This window comes from Paramormyrops kingsleyae, chromosome 2 (assembly GCF_048594095.1).
Source record: "Paramormyrops kingsleyae isolate MSU_618 chromosome 2, PKINGS_0.4, whole genome shotgun sequence".
NCBI classification, from domain to species: domain Eukaryota; kingdom Metazoa; phylum Chordata; class Actinopteri; order Osteoglossiformes; family Mormyridae; genus Paramormyrops; species Paramormyrops kingsleyae.
The window spans coordinates 1,053,983-1,072,298 of NC_132798.1; the positions used below are offsets into that span (position 1 = coordinate 1,053,983).

At 40.6% G+C, this 18,316-nt stretch overlaps 1 protein-coding gene across 26 annotated transcripts in view; it reads left to right on the top strand.

The window, feature by feature from the left end:
- fnbp1a (formin binding protein 1a) overlaps window positions 1-18,316 on the top strand; it is a 67,722-nt gene that overhangs the window by 9,725 nt on the left and 39,681 nt on the right. For 25 of the 26 annotated variants that reach the window (XM_072703122.1, XM_072703143.1, XM_072703133.1 and 22 more), the window contains exons 2-4: window positions 12,707-12,822; window positions 16,375-16,431; window positions 16,710-16,857. In XM_072703122.1, the coding sequence (XP_072559223.1) occupies window positions 12,707-12,822; window positions 16,375-16,431; window positions 16,710-16,857 (321 nt within the window). Of the gene's footprint in view, window positions 1-7,306; window positions 7,552-12,706; window positions 12,823-16,374; window positions 16,432-16,709; window positions 16,858-18,316 lie in introns of those variants that run through there. The other variant, XM_072703128.1, reaches the window with a different exon arrangement.

Genomic DNA, 18,316 nt, shown 5'->3' on the forward strand with positions numbered 1-18,316 from the left:
CATTGATTCTGCTACTATAATTAGCTACCATTGGGTAAAGCACACAATTGACTATAATGAGTTTGAGAATGAATAGCTCAGTTAGGAGGTGTCATGTTGGTGTTATGAATTAGGAGGAGCAGTTGGTGGGTATTTGAGACAGAGGGAGCAGGGGTGGAGCCTGTTATCACCAGGCTGCCTGTCACTGCTGGATGCCTGTGACTAGGTGGAGTCTTAGGGGAAAACCCAGCCTGTCTACTCCCACCATCTATCTGTGGTTTGGTATTTGGGTGTTTCAACTGAAGAAACCTTCAAGCTGAAATGAAGCTAGTAGACTTTCCTTTTGCATGTTAGTGTGAAGTGAAGTGAGATTTCCCTCTGGCACATGCTCAGATACATTTATTTGCAGCTGACAGGTGGGTGGTAGGGGTCTCTTCTTTACAGGCTTCATGTTATTTTGTTAAATCTCTATTGATCTGTATTCAGGTTAGCACAGTGGTTAGCACTGTGGCTTCATACCCACAGGGCTGTTCTCCTTTTGTCTGTTTGCGGTTCCTTTGGTTGCCATGGTCCATAAGGGTGGTTTAGGTAAATTGGTGACCCTTAAACTGCTTGTACTATGTCAAATTGTGGTGGACCAACACCCGGTTCCCTGCCTTGTGCCCTAAGTTCTAAGTGGTTGGTATATATAGTCTAGAATGGTTTATCTTTGGAAGTGTATCCTCAAGGCCTCCAGAAGTGTCACACAGAAGTGGAAACATTTGCTTGAAGGGAAGCTGCAGTGGAGGCTTGTGACAAAGTTGTCACTCTGAGAGCTTCAGAGGTGAGACCTGACTACAGATGTCAAAACTAGAGCAAAGGGCATCAACAACCAAAGTCAAAACCATGACAGCTGTGTCCTTGGGTCCAGATGCACCTGCATGCAATGAGGCTATAGAGTAGGTATTTGGTACCACCAGGTGTATATCTCTTTCGGCCAATTGCCTGTCCTGCAGATCTAAATATGATAATCAGGGCAATTATTGAGAAGCACATTTGTATGCTTTTGCAAAATTTGAACTGTTGCACAGTTAAAAATTTTAATAAGAACAAACATCAATGAATTAAAATGAGATTTACCTGGCCTTTTCTCCCCTGGCCAAAGATGACATTCCTCACAAGCTAATTGTCAGCAGAATGACTTGTCTGAGAGCGTTGAGCATTTGTTGGAACACTCTGGATAATAGAGCAGCAATGACGTAGTAAGTCTCACTGTCTACTAAGGAAGATCAAATATCCTGAATATGATATGTGCCAGATTGCTGCACAATGCTTCCAAAGAATCTGAAAAAAGCAGAGGTAGTTTATTTTCAATTATTCCCAGATGGTGTCTTTATATGAGTTGAAGGTTCAGTCTTAAGCGTGTATCAATTTAATGATATAATTAAATGAGAAAAAGTTGATATTATCTGTGAACATGTCGTTTGTTGTACTCAGTTATAAAATGAAACCAGTAGCTTAATTTAGCAGATATTTGGATTTTAATAATGCTAGTAATGTCTTACTGTCGACCCCATCATGTCTTTGTTTGGGGGGAGGGGGTGGGGGGATCAATCAGTGATATCGTAAGTTTAACATTTTCCATTTTCTGAGATGTGAACAGTAATTGTGAATGTGAGGGGTTGTGAACTTCTGGATAATATATAGTTTATTTTCTGGAAATTAACCAACCTCTCGGCAAAACCTAGTATTGTGCGAAATACTGGCCATGAACTGGTACTGGCTCATGGACTGGAGGTCGGGACCCCTACTCTAACTGATTACCCCAAGTAAAATGATTGCACAGCATAGCTACCAATGAGGCACTTTTTAGCTTGCAAAGGGCAGGAAGACTAGTCTCCGTGGCTGGCAAGGTAGTGTCTGCTTGGATAGGTGCCATCCAAATCTCCTACTGTCGTCCCCACAGGACTCAACTGCCGCATCACACTCAGCACACTGCTTCTGAAAAGGAATGACTTAACATCATACCTTGCTTTGTGCTGTACTGCTAGCCCTAGGGAGCAGATCTGGCTTTCAAAATGGTACTCAGTCAGCTTTCTGGATGAAATATCGGTGTTCATGAAGACTCATTGTCCTGGATTTACTGAGGTCTCTTCGTTGCTGCAGTCTGCCTAAGGTTTTTTTTTTTTAGTACATAGAAGTAGCGTGAGACAACCCACAGCCCATTTTCCAAGCCTGCATAAGAAATCCATCATTATTGCTCTTATTTTCTTTCTTGGCTTATATTGCAGTCCAGAGCAATTTAGAATTTTAATCCCTTTGGGTTTTTTTTTTTACAAGTACAATGAAGGTTAGATATCTTACACAATGGTTTAACAGTTAGAAATCTTCTGAGATTTGAACCAGTAAGCTTCATGTCATACGCGTACTTCTGAGTCCTTATCCTTCCCTCTACCAGCTGGAGAAACGTTTTGTAATGTGTTTTTTGCTCAGGGTTTCGGACTGTGCCTCACGACCTTGTTAGGCTTGGGTGTCTTGTGCTGTACTTTGGGACACTTGAGACTTTATTCTTTTTCCTTAGTGACATTATAGCAGTAAAATAAGCAAGGAAAACCATCCGACTCTGAGATGCCCAGACTTGACATCAGAAACATTCCGAAGCAGGTGGACCCATGCTTTTTATAATGCCTTTAGGTGTTTGCTAACTGACGTTTTACAAGACCATGATCAAAGCACAGGCGCACTTTCAATTTCCTAATTCCTATAAAGGTCATGGTCATGGTCATATCAGCTTTTCATTCAAAAATATCCCATAGTCATAAATCCAGTCACACAGTTACATGGTTGAGAACTGATGAATATAGATAGCATTGTCAGAATATTGACTGCAAGCTTGCTATCGTCAAGGAGGCATTCTGTTGTTATTTTAAAGGCAGAGGAAGACTTACAGTTCTTAAAATTATGAGGACCCAATATAAATTAGATGCCTGTGAGATGTGTTGATACCTGTTTTGTAAATCCGTGTGTTGTTTGGAATGTGGTTTCCAGAGCTCTGCTCTCAGTATGTTAAAGCAGGCAAAGGGAAACTGTGCTTGTTTGCTCAGTGTTTCACTGAGGCAAATATCGACTGCAGATCTGTGTTTATAATATACTCCCAAGAGTTAACAAGTTAAAACTTCTCGTGTGCAGGAAACTTTTAAATGAAAGTTGTGTTAAAATGGGGTCTACCTGTTAAGGTTTTTGGTTGAGAGCAAAAGAGTTAAAATGGGGACCAAATGGGGAGCCCCTCTGGGACCATGGGACAGCGACGTATGTGTCTGCTTTGATCTCCATGACCTTTTGGCCCTGGACCCTGTCTGAGACACTTTGAGCATGCGGCAAACGGAGCAGGCCAGCACTCATTCCTCCCACATGCCAGAGAGGCTTTATTTATAAACTTGCTACCCTCAAAGGTGTATGGGCTGGAAGGTCCACAATAGCATTTGAGGTTTAGCTGCTTCATTCCGCCTGTGGCAAAAGACAAGCAGGCAGCCTGTGGTTTGAAGAGAAGCCTTTAGATGCAGCCCCACCACGCTGGATTCCCCCAGTCTTCTAATGTTTGTCATGAATGTCATTGCAGCACAACGCTAAACATGATTCATTTTATTGAGTGCTGTTTTTAGGGTAAGTTTCAAAACTTCCACAGTCCTGGGAAATTTTAACCAAAGAGAAAAGTACCTTTTCTCCCCTTCAGAGGTCATACCATTATAATACCATTATAGTATACCACACCACAGTACCTTGAGTGTTTGCATGAAAAAGTGGTTCAGTCTTTTGTACCAAAGGATTCTAGGTTCCATTAAAGGACTTTCTATTGAGTTTTTTTATTTAATCTGCAATTCATGAGTCAATATCCAGCTGCATCAGTGAATGATTAATTCAATAAATTGCTTTTGTTAAATCATCAATTAAACCTAAATATAGTAAAAAAATAAATAAATAATAATTTGTTTTTAGAACATGTACCACACATATAAGCTGTACTTCACAGATGAATGAACACACTGTAAACATAGCACTAATCAGTCTGCTCGTTCAGTGGTTCTTGAACATATGTTTCTGCTGGAAGTGATGTTAATCTTATTTTGCCAATAACTAAAGACTGAAACTTCCAATCAGACACCACTTTTCCTCACTCTATAAGACTCATCACTGAACCCTAACCCTGCACATGCCTGAGATCACTATTCTTTCAGCAAACAGTGCCTGACCTACTGTTATTGACACCCAAAGGTCAGGGAGTTCAAACACTCAATTTGTGATTAATGTGCCAAAGTTGCATGATCTTTAAAAACGGGAAATTGTTTCCTGTCTGGATAAATATAAAAAAGATTGAAGAAATATGATGCCATGTTCAAATGAGATGTGAAAGTGTATCTTGTTGTATTTGATTATTATCGCATCGTTTAAGAAGCTTAAATGAGTTGGCCGTGATTAGTCTGAGGGCTCCATTATGAATGGAAGAGAAGAGTAGTGGTCCCTATTGCATGCTGCAAATGAGGAAATCCTTTAGTGTTTTTAACTTTTTTCATTTCAGAAAACATGATCTCAGGATGGACTCCCTGAAATGCAGAATTGCATCTAAGCATTCACAGATGTAAATTCACCTTTTGATTTGCACTTCATGCCATGAAGATGTTAACCCAATGGGACCACCCTTTCGTCATAGACTGGGCTTCTTTACATACATCAGAAATGCTGGTTAATGCTTAATCGGTTGATGTGACTAGGAATGGTCTTAGTATTTCAGAGCTTTTTCTTGCTAGGCAGCAGGATGTTGGTCCTTCCCTGAACTCCTGCTCATGGTATTTTATGACAGCAATGTTGCTCAGCCCCTCTGCTGCCTATCGGCCAATATTATGAAGGTGTGTTTGTGAAGAAGTGCATGACCCAGTTTTTGCAGTCGGGGTGTTTTTTTAAGTATGTCGTATGTGCGACTGTTGTGAAAGAAAACTGACAGATGGGCTTGTGATGACCCTGTGAGGCAGCCTGCGACGGTGCAGGTAACTTGCTTTCTCTTTGCTTTTATCATTTCTGGGTTTCCCTTTTACAGCCTGAATCTCACACTTGATGTTCTCTGTGTCTTCTAGTCATGCATCATTGGGATATACTGTTTATATGAAGGAGTTACATTTTTTTGTATTGAGTGCAGTGGCAGTAAATCATTTGAGATACAGAGAATCCCACGAATGTCTGTGTACATTTGCCTACATTTGCCAGTTTCCTCCTGATTCCATGTGTTCTGTGAATAATCTGGTGTCACCCTGGAAAAATTGGTTGCTTGCACCCAAAAAATAATTTCCACAATGATATCGGGCAGTTGTTTTTGTGACTTGGCACATGTCTTTAAGTGTATTGGGGTCATTCAGCTATTATAGCTGAATGTGGAGACATTTCAGTTAAATACACAGCTTATGCTGCACTATGATTTGCCTGGTGCTCTGGACTGTCTCTGGACAGAGACAGCATATCTCAAGTGCGTGTTGTGATTGAGCCAAGGGCAACCCAGAAACAAGCACGTTGTCTAGAATGAAAAACATCGGGAAACACTCTCAGCAGGGCTATGCCTGGCTCAGAATGATTCGGCTCACTTAGCTCTCACAGACCAGAGTGATAACACAGAGGGAGGAGGCTGCAGTGTCAGGCAGACGATAAAGGAAGGGGATGGAGGGCTAGGGATGTTGATGAAGTGGTTGTGTTTTTCTTTCCTCTGACCAGTGTTTCCTGGTGTCACACTGGGGTGGAGAAATACGGACATCTGGCGGACTCATGTTGCAGAAGACCTTGGTGCTTTAAGAGTTTGAAACTAACAGTGTTGCCATGGTGACGTTTGTGATTGCATTTCACAAAACAGTACCAAAGCAGGGCACATCTTCTCTTTCTTTAGTGTGACATCAGTCTTTTTTCATCTGGACTTTGCAAGAGTTTGCATGTCTTCGTCTGTGTTCAGGGCCAAAATGTCCTAACAAAGCAGCTGTCAGATTGGGAAACACTATTTGCCAGTGTCATAAATCTCCACTTAACACTGCTGTGTCAAACTGCAGTAATTTGTAGCTTGTACATTTTTTATTGTATAATACATAACAAATATGAGTAAAGTGAACAATATTTCACCTCTGACAGATGTGACTATTCAATGAGGGGACATGCTGATGAAACTGATGTCGTGAATGTAGAAATGGGGCAACGTTGACATCCTGGCTGTGACCACATCCAGCACCTCTGCATCTTCTCCTGAGTCCCTATGCCAGGCACTGGATGAGACATGCTTTTATTCTCTGGTGCTGAATTAATTTCTAGTTTGGAGACTCCAGTGACCACAGTGTCCAGGGTAATATGCAGCTAATCGCTTGGCCATCAACTATTGCCTGTCTGTTGGTAGCAGTGGTGTGGTGAGCACAAAGACTGCTAATGTCCCCATCCTGAGCTAGATATGAACTGTGCGGTAAATGGCATTACGACAATGACAAAATAGCCATCATGCTTCCCCACTTACAGTCATTATGACCCCATTATAAAGGGAGTGCTGTAATGTTTTATGCTGACTGAATATACTCACACCTGAAAGAATAAGATCAAAAACCACGTAGCAGCACTTTCACTTTCTTATTATAATTGACTATGAGGGTGTCAGTTAGGGGGATTTTAAATGGGAATTGCCAAAGCCATTTTGTCATTTGTCCCACACATTCTGTGTGTTTAATTTTCATACTGTCCCACATTTCAGCAGTGGGTGCACTATATATATATATATTTATTTATTAATTAGCTTTATCCTCAGGCTTATCACATGTATGTCGGGTGTGTTTGTCACACTCCCGTTTATTGGTTCAGTTACTGTTCCTATGTGATGAAGTGCATCAGTGAGCAATAGCTTTGCTAACATGAGTAAAGTTTCAGTTTGCAGAAAATTAAACGCTTATGTCAGCTGACCTCCAGTTCTTATCATGGGATGCTGGATGTTTTACCCTGAAGCACAGGCTATTTACCAAGCTTTTCAGAATTTTAATAATTCATTCTTTTTTTTCTTATTGCTGAATGGAAGCTGGGCTTGTTCTTTTTCAAAGCAACAGCTGCTGAGAAATTAAAGCCTTGTACAGCTGGGAACAGTAGCATCACTCAGTATTAGCTGACTTTAAAAGGGACGGGTAAGAATGCGAGATGATGACAGCGATATAAATAGCACAGCGTATTTACTTTTGTCCCCAGGGCATAATAGGTGTCTGTGCCTTTAATGGGTTGGGAATGGCTCCCTTCGCATGGCTTTGTGGGGGCAGCTATGGGGCTGGGGGCTGGGGGGTTGGGGACAGTGAACAGCGGTGCCCTAGAGCTGCTAGCCGTCTTGCTGTCAGCCCCGTGCCTGTCGGGGCTTTGAGCGGGGCCAGGCCGGTCGGGCGCAGTTTTCACGAGGGTGACGTCCCAAGGGACCGCCCCCATCCTCTGCACCCCAGGCGGCTCCGCGAAATCGCAGATCCCGGCTCAGGCAGCGACAACACAGCAAGGGGGCCACCCCAGCCCGAAAAACAGGAAGACATGCTGCGAATGGGAAGCAGGGTAAACGTCCATATTATATGGGGGGGGACAGTGGTTGGGAGGGTTATGGTTTGGGTTTTGGCTGGATTACTTTTTCTAGGCTGATGAGTCTCTTGATGGGACAGGGACTAAGTTGTTCTAATTAACCAAATGCATTAAGAAGATTTGCTGTGACTGATTCGTAGACAGGGATGGACCTCTCCCATATGGGGACAGAGAACTGGCTGGCTGAGGTTTGGTCCTGGGCAGGGCTGACCATCATTATTAAACAGAGTTTGATTCCATTTCTTCTCCCCTACCTTAAAAGAAAAGAGGGTTAGGGTTAGGGTCAAGAGAATATATATGGCCCTTGTGTTTTGGGAAACTCCATTGAGATTAAAAGCACTGGCCTGCTTTTTATACATGCTCTGTGTTATGTAGTCCTCTTTCATTGTTCCAGCAAGGTCATCCCGGTTACAGTATAGGTTAGGGGTAGGGCTGCACGATATATCGTTTCGGCATCGCCATTGCGATGTACAGTATGCACATGCAATAGTCACATCGCAGGACGTGCGATGTCAAGTAACGCAAATTAAATTAAGCGGTGTGGAAAGCACTTTTGGTGTTTTTGCTAAATGAACAAATGTCACTCTTCTTCTTAAACAATCTACAAAAGTCTGTCTAATATAATTTAGGTCAATGTAAAGGTTTTCGGATACGGAGCCGACACGCAGCTACCAAACACGTCAATCACAGAACAAACCACCAATCACTAACATTCTCTTAGTTTTACTTTGGTGATGTAAAAATGTTCATTTAAGTGTGTGAAACAATGGTCCTTTGTTGATGATAATTATTTATCACAAGTTTTATTTGTTGCAATGAATATTTATTTTTAAGCTGTACTTGTCATACGCGGAGCACGGAGCATGGGAGCAGGCGACGGGCGTCGGGTAAACGAGGGATTTATTAAGGGATCACATACTCAGGAAACACACAGCAACGTCAAGACGTTAATGACCGGACTGGGAAAATATACTCTAATGCGGATTTCAATACACAACAGCAATGAACATGACTGGAAACACGGGGATTCCACACAGGGTAGATGAGGGGGCGTGGCACACAAGAGGATCGGGGCATAACAGTATTTTATTTAAAGTTTTGTTCACTGTGGTGATAAAAAAGGTTTAATTGGACAATAAAATGTTGTGATTGATCTATCTTGTCACTCATGTTAACTCCCATATGCGATTAGTTTAATATAGCTTCCTTAGTTTAATGTTCATGCTCTGTTTAGTACTGATTAAGTTATCATTACCATTATATTTGGGCACAATCAGCTCAATCTTTCTAGAATGATTAATTATACCAATAGAGATATTGAACTAATTAGATTTTTTTACATCCTAATATCGCAATATATATTGCAGAAAGAATAAATATTGCAGTGTTATTTTTCCCCCAATATCGTGCAGCCCTTGTTAGGGGACTAGAGGAGACTCAGCTTCACACATCTCCAGTCTAACCTACAGTACCAGTACTCTGCCAGTATTCTGAATACTTCACTTGCTGTTGCATAGTCCAAAGTTTGAGGTGGAGGGCACATCCTCATCCATCTGGGACGTAGTAGATGCTCTGCAGCAGTCAGTGCTGCAAGGAATGATTTGGGTAACACCAAAGAGGCTGGAGAGAAGTTTTTATGGGTTTTTTTTTCCTTGCAGTGCAGTAAGTGAAGCAGCCCTTCCAGTTGGGTACAGTGTTTTCCGGTACCCGTTCACCATATTACCCTGTTTATGACTCTAATAACGTTATTAAATGATACATCCTGCAGTAAAAATTGAGGTAGGCTTTAGGAATATGATCATATGATCTAAATGGAAAATCAGAATATTTAATTTGTATCGTCTTAGATATGACACTCTGGGGCTCTATTGCAATATATGGTAAAACAGACATATTTTCATCCCTATTTGAAATAGTCTTATTTGAAAGAGAAAGGCGATATCAAGACAGGCATGAAACCGTGCGTTACGATAGACTAAAACTGATGTGAAAATTAGCTGAAAATGAAGACATACTTATAATAAATGGCCTATTCCAAGTTACTATACCCTTAAGGAGTTACGTACCTGTCACAGTATAATATTTTGACCAGACTGATGTGGAGAATCATGCAGAATGCCACGGTGCCTGATGACCAGCCCAAGGTCTAGTCAGGGGCATCCCCAACAGAGGGGATGAGGATCAGCTCCAATGGGTCCTGCTCCAAACCCCAAGAGGGTCACTGCTACAGAACTCCTGAGTGGAGCTAGTGAATGGACACTCTGTGACTGGGACTGTATTTGGAATGCTATTCATAATGTGTTTGCCAAGCCATCATCCCGGCAGATGGATCAATAAGGGCTTCAGCGCTCAGCCCAGTGTTTGGTTCTGAAGTAGTTTGCTGTGATGTACAGTAAGCAGGCTTCCCAGGGTGAGTGATGCAGCAGCTATTCCTTCATTTCCTCTCCCCCTGCTCCTGGGTTCTGTGCAACACTGACTCCTGTCATCATTGCCAGGAAATCGTCAAAGGGCATTCCAGTTAGTACTGTACCTGTAATTTAGTAAGAGGTAGCATAAAAATTATGACATAAATGTTATAGTTACGCTTAATTTAGCCTTCATTCGGAAGCATCTTTGGTCGACCCACTAATAAAATACATACTGTACTGCTGATCATATCACTACAAATGCAACTAAAAGCATGTTAATAAAGGATCTTTTGAGTAAACAGTGACATAAGGAGATGTTCACGTGCTGAAAGCACGTTTTGTACAAGCAGGCTATTCATTCTTGTCAGCAAAAATCTGATGTGATTTCCTCAAGGTTTGAAACTGCAGTGAAGTTCTCCTTATGATGTCTTGTCACCAATCGATGTTGTCATGTGCTGGTTGCCTTCATGTGGACTCCAGCGAAGCCACAACTCTGTACATGACTCATACTGCTGGGGGACAGGCAGAGACCCCCAAAGGGAAGTGAGCAGTCCAATTTTCCTCACTTCCCTACAATTTTTTTTTTTAGTTATAGCTTATGGAGTTTTCTCTGGGCTAGTGCACAGATCGGTACCAGTCCATAGCCAGTATTTTGTGTATGGGTTGGTAAATATCCTAGAAAAAAAAAATATTTTTTCATTATTTTACGACTCCTCACATTCTGTTTGCATCTGCAACTGTTAAACTTGTGAAATCAGCTAATGATCTGCCGGTAAGATGTCAACTGTCCGTGGGCATCAGAAGGTTGGGACCCCTTACTCTATGCCACAAACAGTATATATGACCTATTAATAAGCCCTTTCAAATATGAAACTTGGCTATAAACTATAAATATCTTCTTCATGGAAATACAGATGAAGAAAACTCTAACAATGTAGAAGTAATTCATATTGAATAATTCTAGGCAATTTTAATCAAAACCTCCGGGGGTCTATATATTTAAATAGATTTGTAATACATGCACTGTGAACAGAGAAATGACTGCTTTTCAAATAATGTTTCTTTGTGATATCACCAGATTTATGTTTGTCTTGTGGATTAGAGATTCATTAGGTTGCTATTTTGAATCCCGTTTCCAGGAGAGTAATTTTTCCTTTATTAACCCCAAAAACTGCACTAAGAGTGCTAGATAAATGGCTGACCCTGTGCTCTGACCCCAAGCTTCAATCTGACTTGTATATTTGTGACTCTTGTAGGAGAGTAAGATGGGACATGTGACAAAGAAGGCATTCCGAAAAAGAATGTGCTTGTACAAAGTATCATCAGTGTTTGTAGACATTAAGATATGCAGTCAGCAAATTCTTTACTGTCATGTTGCCATGTATATCCCTGATTGTTTTATATCACTGTACTCTGTGAACATTTAATCAAATTTAGTTAAATACACAGCCAGACATACTAGTGACCCATTTGAGACAGATTTCTGAGTCACTGTTGCTAAAAAACAGTACAGTACGTAATGATGAAATGAGACTGCCAACAGCCAGCATTAATACACATGCCAAAAATATTACACTGATGTGCTTGTTTTCCAGGATTAAGCAACATAATTAGTCACTGTAGCCCAGGTGTGGCATCTTTTCAAATTGATTACAACATACATCTGTCTTCCAGTTGTTTACCTACACTAGGTCAGGGTTGCAGGCAGCCCAAAGCGGCCTATGCAAGGTACCACAGGGGAAAAAAGCATCCAAGATGGGATGCCAGTCCATCACTGAGCTCACACTCACACACTATGGGTTATTAGCAGGCACCAGTTAACTGTGCATCTTTGCACAGCAGGAGAAAAACCTGTGTGGCACAGGGAGATCATGCAAACTCCACACCCACAGAACAGCAGTGGGACTTAAACCCCCAGCTGTAGAGGTGTGAAGCAACAGTGCTACCCACTAAACCACCGTGATCAAAATATTACTCCAGGGGCCTATATCGCAAAACACGATTTCTTACTTAGCTGGATAACTTGTCAGATTTAAGGTGGTCTAAATGTAACTGAATGAAGACATAGTCAATTTAAACTGAGGTACCTTAAATCTACTTAATCTAGTTATCTGTCTAAGCAAGAAATCTGGCTTTGTGATACAAATTACAGGGGGGTATTCCACAAAGCAGTATATGTTGCTTAGCTGGATAACTTGTTGGATTTAAGGTAGTCTGAGCTAAATGTATGTGAATGAAGATGAAGTTAATTTATCCCTTATCCCTTTTGCTTCATGGAACACCCCCCAGGTTAGATTGTTCTGAAACAAAAACAACAGGGATGATTTTTTAAAAAAAAGAAATTAACTTAAAATTTTGCTCTTTTAGTAAAGAAATTAACATAATCAATTTTAGTGTACTTGAGCTAGTTTTATGGCTGAAAAATCTGTTTTTGTTAAGATAGTGGTGACATTAATGTATTTTGGGCCTAGTGTATCAAAATGAGGGAGGACTTCAGTAGTTGTGCTTAGAATGTGCCAGACAACTGAAACATTTAGACAATGTGTGGTATAAATATGTCAGCCCGCGTCACAGAACCGCATTATTGCATTTTACTAGGATGGTTCCAGTTCCAGTTTGCAGAGTTATGCATGCTGTGTCATGGGCACGGGAACTGCCAATCTGAATAGATCCAAGGCTGCTCCAGTCACATTCACACTGGTCTTTTCCCCATTGTCTTACAGGATCAGTTCGACAACTTGGAAAAGCACACGCACTGGGGAATTGAGTTCGTGGAGCGGTACACCAAATTTGTAAAGGAGAGATCTGAGATTGAAGTTAATTACGCAAAACAGATTAGGTAAGTAACCAAAAGTTATGCCTCACATGCTCAAAACCAGTGATTCTACTTTGCTTCTCTTCACTTATACCAGGACTTTAGCATTGCCATCTGCTCAGGTCTCTTCCTGTGGCTCATTGATGTGCAGCAAGTTTCTTGTGGTTTCCTTTTATTTACAAAACCGTTACAGTCCTGCAAAGAATAAAGCTGAGTGTAGTAGCAGAGGTGTCTAGTGTACCTGTGAAGTTCATTGCTTCATGTTTGCATTAGGATATCCCTAAGTTTCTGCTTGTTTATTTTTCACACTGTTGTCCTTCAGCTACTGACACGTGACGAAATGACATAGCAGAGTTGCTGCCACATGCTAGTCAGTGTTTGACAAAGTAGAGCTGAAAGCAAACATACCCAATGCCCTGCTTCCTGGCTTCCACCTGGTTGCGTGGGGATTTATATCTGCACCGTGTTCATTTTGTAGAAGCAGAAAAGTATCACTAATTAAATACTTGTAAAATAAGACATAGAGGATCTTCAGCAATGTCGGAATCGGGGAGGGGGGGTGTATCCCCCAATATTTGTTTTTGGTTGTACCCCCAACAATATTGTACATGTTTTTTAGCATATTACAAAATATTCCGGTATACTTTAGATTCAAAGCAACTCAAATGTAATCTAGGATGCCTTACACAGTGAATAATAATATTTATATAACAAAAAAGAGTTATTGTAATTTGCAAAGCAGGCAAAAATGTATGCCCGTGTCTATGAGCTTTCTTTCTGAAGAGGCCGAATGCGGTCAGGTGGACACAAACCCCACAGGTACTGTGAGGCGAAAGCAGCCCGACGTCACAGGAAATGAGCCTGGCAGAGTGGGTTGCCATGGTAACACAGTTCCACCGTTGCAGGCAGCCCTGACCCATATTTTACAGTTCTGCCTCCAGAGATGGGATGGTGTAGGGTGGGGGATGGGGAGTGGAAGAGTAAATAGACAGTGGTGATTCCTGGCAGACTGGGGGGGGCGGTCGTGACCCTGACCATGTATAACTCCACCAACAAGTGTCCTGCAGCCACATCGTTTCTCCATATTCACCCAGCCCCAGTTCTTTCTGGACCTCCAGAGAGTCGTCTCATTTCTCCTTATTCAAAACTGTGTGCTGTACTTCAATTTACCTTGCTCTCTGTAGGCTTTTATTTGCAGAAATATAATTATTAATAGCTGCCATAATATTAGGATTACCCACTTACTTATTTCCATAAATATTATGGGGCCCCTGTTGTGCAGTTCACAGCTGACACTGTGCCGTTTTTATACATTTCACGAGTAAATTAAAATGTGGTGATCTATCAGCATTTCTCCTTTACTGTCATCCCTACTCACACATTATTATAATTAAGGGAAAACACTCATTTATGTCTGATTAATACTGAAACACCTATGCTTTTATCCAAATGCATAAAAAGTATTGTTAGTTATTTATCAGAAAATCCAGATGCCTTTGACGTTTTCTTGCTTGGCCCTCTAGACCATAAGATCTGGACTGAGTTTCGCAGTGAAGCGCTTACAGTCATCAGATATCATGGAATAATAGTCATACAATGTAGCCACTTAATTTCACTAATCGGCAGCTAATTCCAGCCATCAATGTGCCTTGCCACTTAAATCCTGGCTAAACTCCACTGTGATATCCTGCTGTAAATAGACAGGCACCCCAGGAGAATAATCTGCCTAGCAACGGAGCAGACTCCAAGAGTGCAGCTAGAGAGATGTAATATGACAGCTACTGAAGAATTTTTTATCTGTATATATGTGTGTCTCTTTATACACCAGTGAAAAAACTAAGAGACCACAGCACAGTGTTTTGTTTCACTCATTTCTCAGTTTATGGGTGTGTGTCAGTGTAATACATATTTTTTTTGGAAACTGCAGCCTGGTTCTTCTCTGTTTCTCATTAATCAAAGGCTTATTTCTTGATTTTTGTAACTTCAGTTCTGCTTTAGGAGCCTGATATGAACTGTCCTAGCAGTGATCTTCACACCTGCACTTAATGTTTCCCATTTCTTTTGAAGATCACTTGATATCGTCCTACTATTCATGACAAACTGTCAGATAAGTTAACGGTCATCTCTGGCATTAGAATGTCGCTTCCGCCCTTTACCTGACTGGTTTCTGGTCCTTCCCAGTGTCTCCTGCTTCACCTTGTTCTTGTGTCCTGCTGTCTTAGACATTTTGAACCTGGAAGCATCCTGCTGCTCAGCGTAGCCTCTGCCAGCAGAACCGCAACTACACCAGGATCTAAAAATGCAGATTTGTTTAAAAATATAAAATGGTATATTAATTTTTTCCACACCTATATGTACTGTATATACATACATATGTACATACATACATATACATATATGTGTGTGTTTGTGTGCTTGTGCGTGTATATGTATATGTTTGTATATATATATATATATATACACACACACACGCACACATACACACATACGCAGTATGTATAATTGGAATGGCGAGATGACTAAAGCTAAATTATTAATAACCTTATTTATGGTCATTTATTTACTTCACAAATATTTTCCTGTCCAATATCTTTCAAAGTGCAGAAGAGTTTTGTTACTCTAAGCATTGGGTGATAATTATGTCAGTCGGGAGAATTTTCTCAAGAACTTTAATGTTAATTTAACACCTGTTATCAAATGTCTTATTGGCTAATTTATTTCTGTCTGTTGCCAGGTAAATGCTGATAGGTACTGTTGGATGAACTCTTGGCTGGTCTATATAAAACATAATGAATGTATTGTATTATGCAAAGTGAGAATAGGTCAGCAACATCACTGTGAGTGTTCTCTGCCAAGCCTGTTTTTTCACCATTTAAGTTTTTTTAGATGAAGAGTTGACCGATTCACACATACCTTTGGGTCCTTTGGACTAGATTAAACCTTATGAGATTTAATTAAGTGAGACTTTCCCTGGTTACTATGATGTTAATGCCATTACAGTGACACCTGCAATATTTTATTCTAAATTAATCCTAAATACTGAATTTGCTAAAAATAGCCATATTGGCCTGTTATTGGCAAGTCTCCATGTGGAAATTAAAATGTAAAAATGCAGTAGTATTTGCTAGCATTTCCCCTGGTTAAGCAGATTGCATTTTCCTAAATCCTGCTCGCTTTAGTAGAATCATATTTTCCAGGCCTATCTTCAGGATGCAGTATTGAAAGTGTTTTTTCCCTTTAATTCTGTACTATGAAGTGGTTTATGGAGCTTCTCCTGCTGGATTACATTGAAGAATGTTGTAAAAAAAAATGAAGCCAGATCGTAGGCAGAAAATATGGTCTGCACTGAGTGAAAACAATGTCCACTGCTATAAACATACCATTAAGAAGGCATCAAAAATAACCTTGTGCATCACAGTTGAATGCCCTCATAAATACATGCACTTGTCAATCATTCAGTGTCATGTGTGTGCTCTCATGGGACATTCATGATTTATAAAAGGTCCTCACTTTCCTACATTCTCCTGCTTCAAGCTTAGCAGCACCCCTGATGCTCGTGTGTCCTTTATTCTACAGGAATCTTTCAAAGAAATATCAGCCCAAGAAAAACTCCAAAGAAGAAGAAGAGAATAAGTGAGTTATGCTTGTCTCTTGCTAAAGAAAATTTGATTCACAGGATACATGTGAATGTGGTGCTGAATTCAGTTATCTTATAAATAAAAGGCTTCATTTTTACCAACACCAAATTATTCAGTGGCTCAGTACCCAACAGTTTTCCTGCAGCAAATTCCAAAAATGACAGAAAACAAAAGCAGTAGGACTGGATATTATTATATGAAGGAATCTTTTTCGCTGAAGTTCATCCTTTGTATGTGGAGATGTCCAGTGAAACAATGCAGTTCCTGTTACAGGTACTCGTCATGTCGGGCCTTTCTGACGACCCTGAATGAGCTGAATGACTACGCTGGGCAGCATGAGGTCATAGCAGAGAACCTCACCTCACAGATCATTTCTGAGCTGACGCGCTTTGTCCAGGACCTCAAGGCAGAGAGGAAATCGGTAAAGCTCTGTTTCCTGTTCACTGTTCACATCCTGAGTGCCTGGTCCCCCAAGGATAGTGCGCACCCAAGCAGACCACATTGGTATCAGTTTCCTGATGCTATTTTGGTTCTTACTACATGTATCTCCAAAGGTTCGACCTGTATGCTTTATTTATACTGTATATTACATGAATAATACATGTCCATGTTACATTGTTCAATTGCTATGACAGTTAGTAGGTGATTTTTCATCTTGTTTTTGATATTCAAGCTAATTTTCACATTTTGTAATGTGAACTCAGACCTGCATTTATTTGTTATTTTTAAGTTTCCATGGTGACAGTGTGCCTTGCTGTAGTGTGCCTTTCATAAAGGACAGGGAGATACTTTGTCTGAACAAAAATTGTTACCTTTTATCAACCTAGAACTTAAGTCTTTCTTGCAGCTTGCCAAACTGAAGAGGAATTACCGATACAGCAATATAAATGCAGCAATATAAAGACACCCGGGACCATGAATGCCAGTCCTAGAGGGACTGTGTTGCAAACATATTATTATGATTTTATTCCTCCTGCTTAGAAATAAGGGATTTCTTTCATAAATAATCTTCAAGTGAAAATCAGGTCAGCAGGATTACACCGTCCCCCTGTGCGCATGGTCACACCTGAAATCAATATACTTTGGCTTAACCATTCTTATTGTGGGTCGTGGCTGCAATTTTGTTTTTAGGCACATTTTAGACCTTTTGGTTGTTGATTTATTAATATTCATAATAAAATACATCCCATTCATCTCCAGATGTAGTACAGGCTTGTGGGGGGGGGGATCTCTAGTCCCACCACAGGCAACCTCAGTCAATATCTAAAATGTTCCTGTGTACACTGTGTACAAGTGCTGATAATCCCATGAGTACTGTTTTCATTAATTTCATACTGTCAAAATTGTCGGTACATTTCTCATGTCTCTTGTACGTTGCGCTTATATTGCACAGCTCAATCACTTTTACACAATATAGATTATGTACAGCTGAATATATTTAGTATATTTTTTATTTTATATTATTTTAATGTATTTTATTATTCTCCTATGCACAGTTGCTTGGAGTGACCAAGGTTACATTTCACTATATGTTGTATGTGTACAACTGTATACGTGACAAATAAACTTCTTTAATCTTGAATCTAGCATGAGGAACACAATGGGCAGGGTGGCAGCCCATTGTAGGACATACACATGCACAGGTCCTTGGTTAGCATCCTCAGAGCAATTACGCACAACGCAGGAAGAAGGTATAACCTCCACAGCAACACAGAACAGTGGCAGTATCTAAGCGCCTAACCTGAAGCACCAGTGTTACACGCTGAGCTGCCATGCCACCCATGTAGTGGCCCTTAAAAGTAAATATGTAACTGGCTTTTGTAATTAGTATTTGAATTGTAATGTGTCTTCTTCAGCTCCTGCTGAAATTGTAAGTCCCT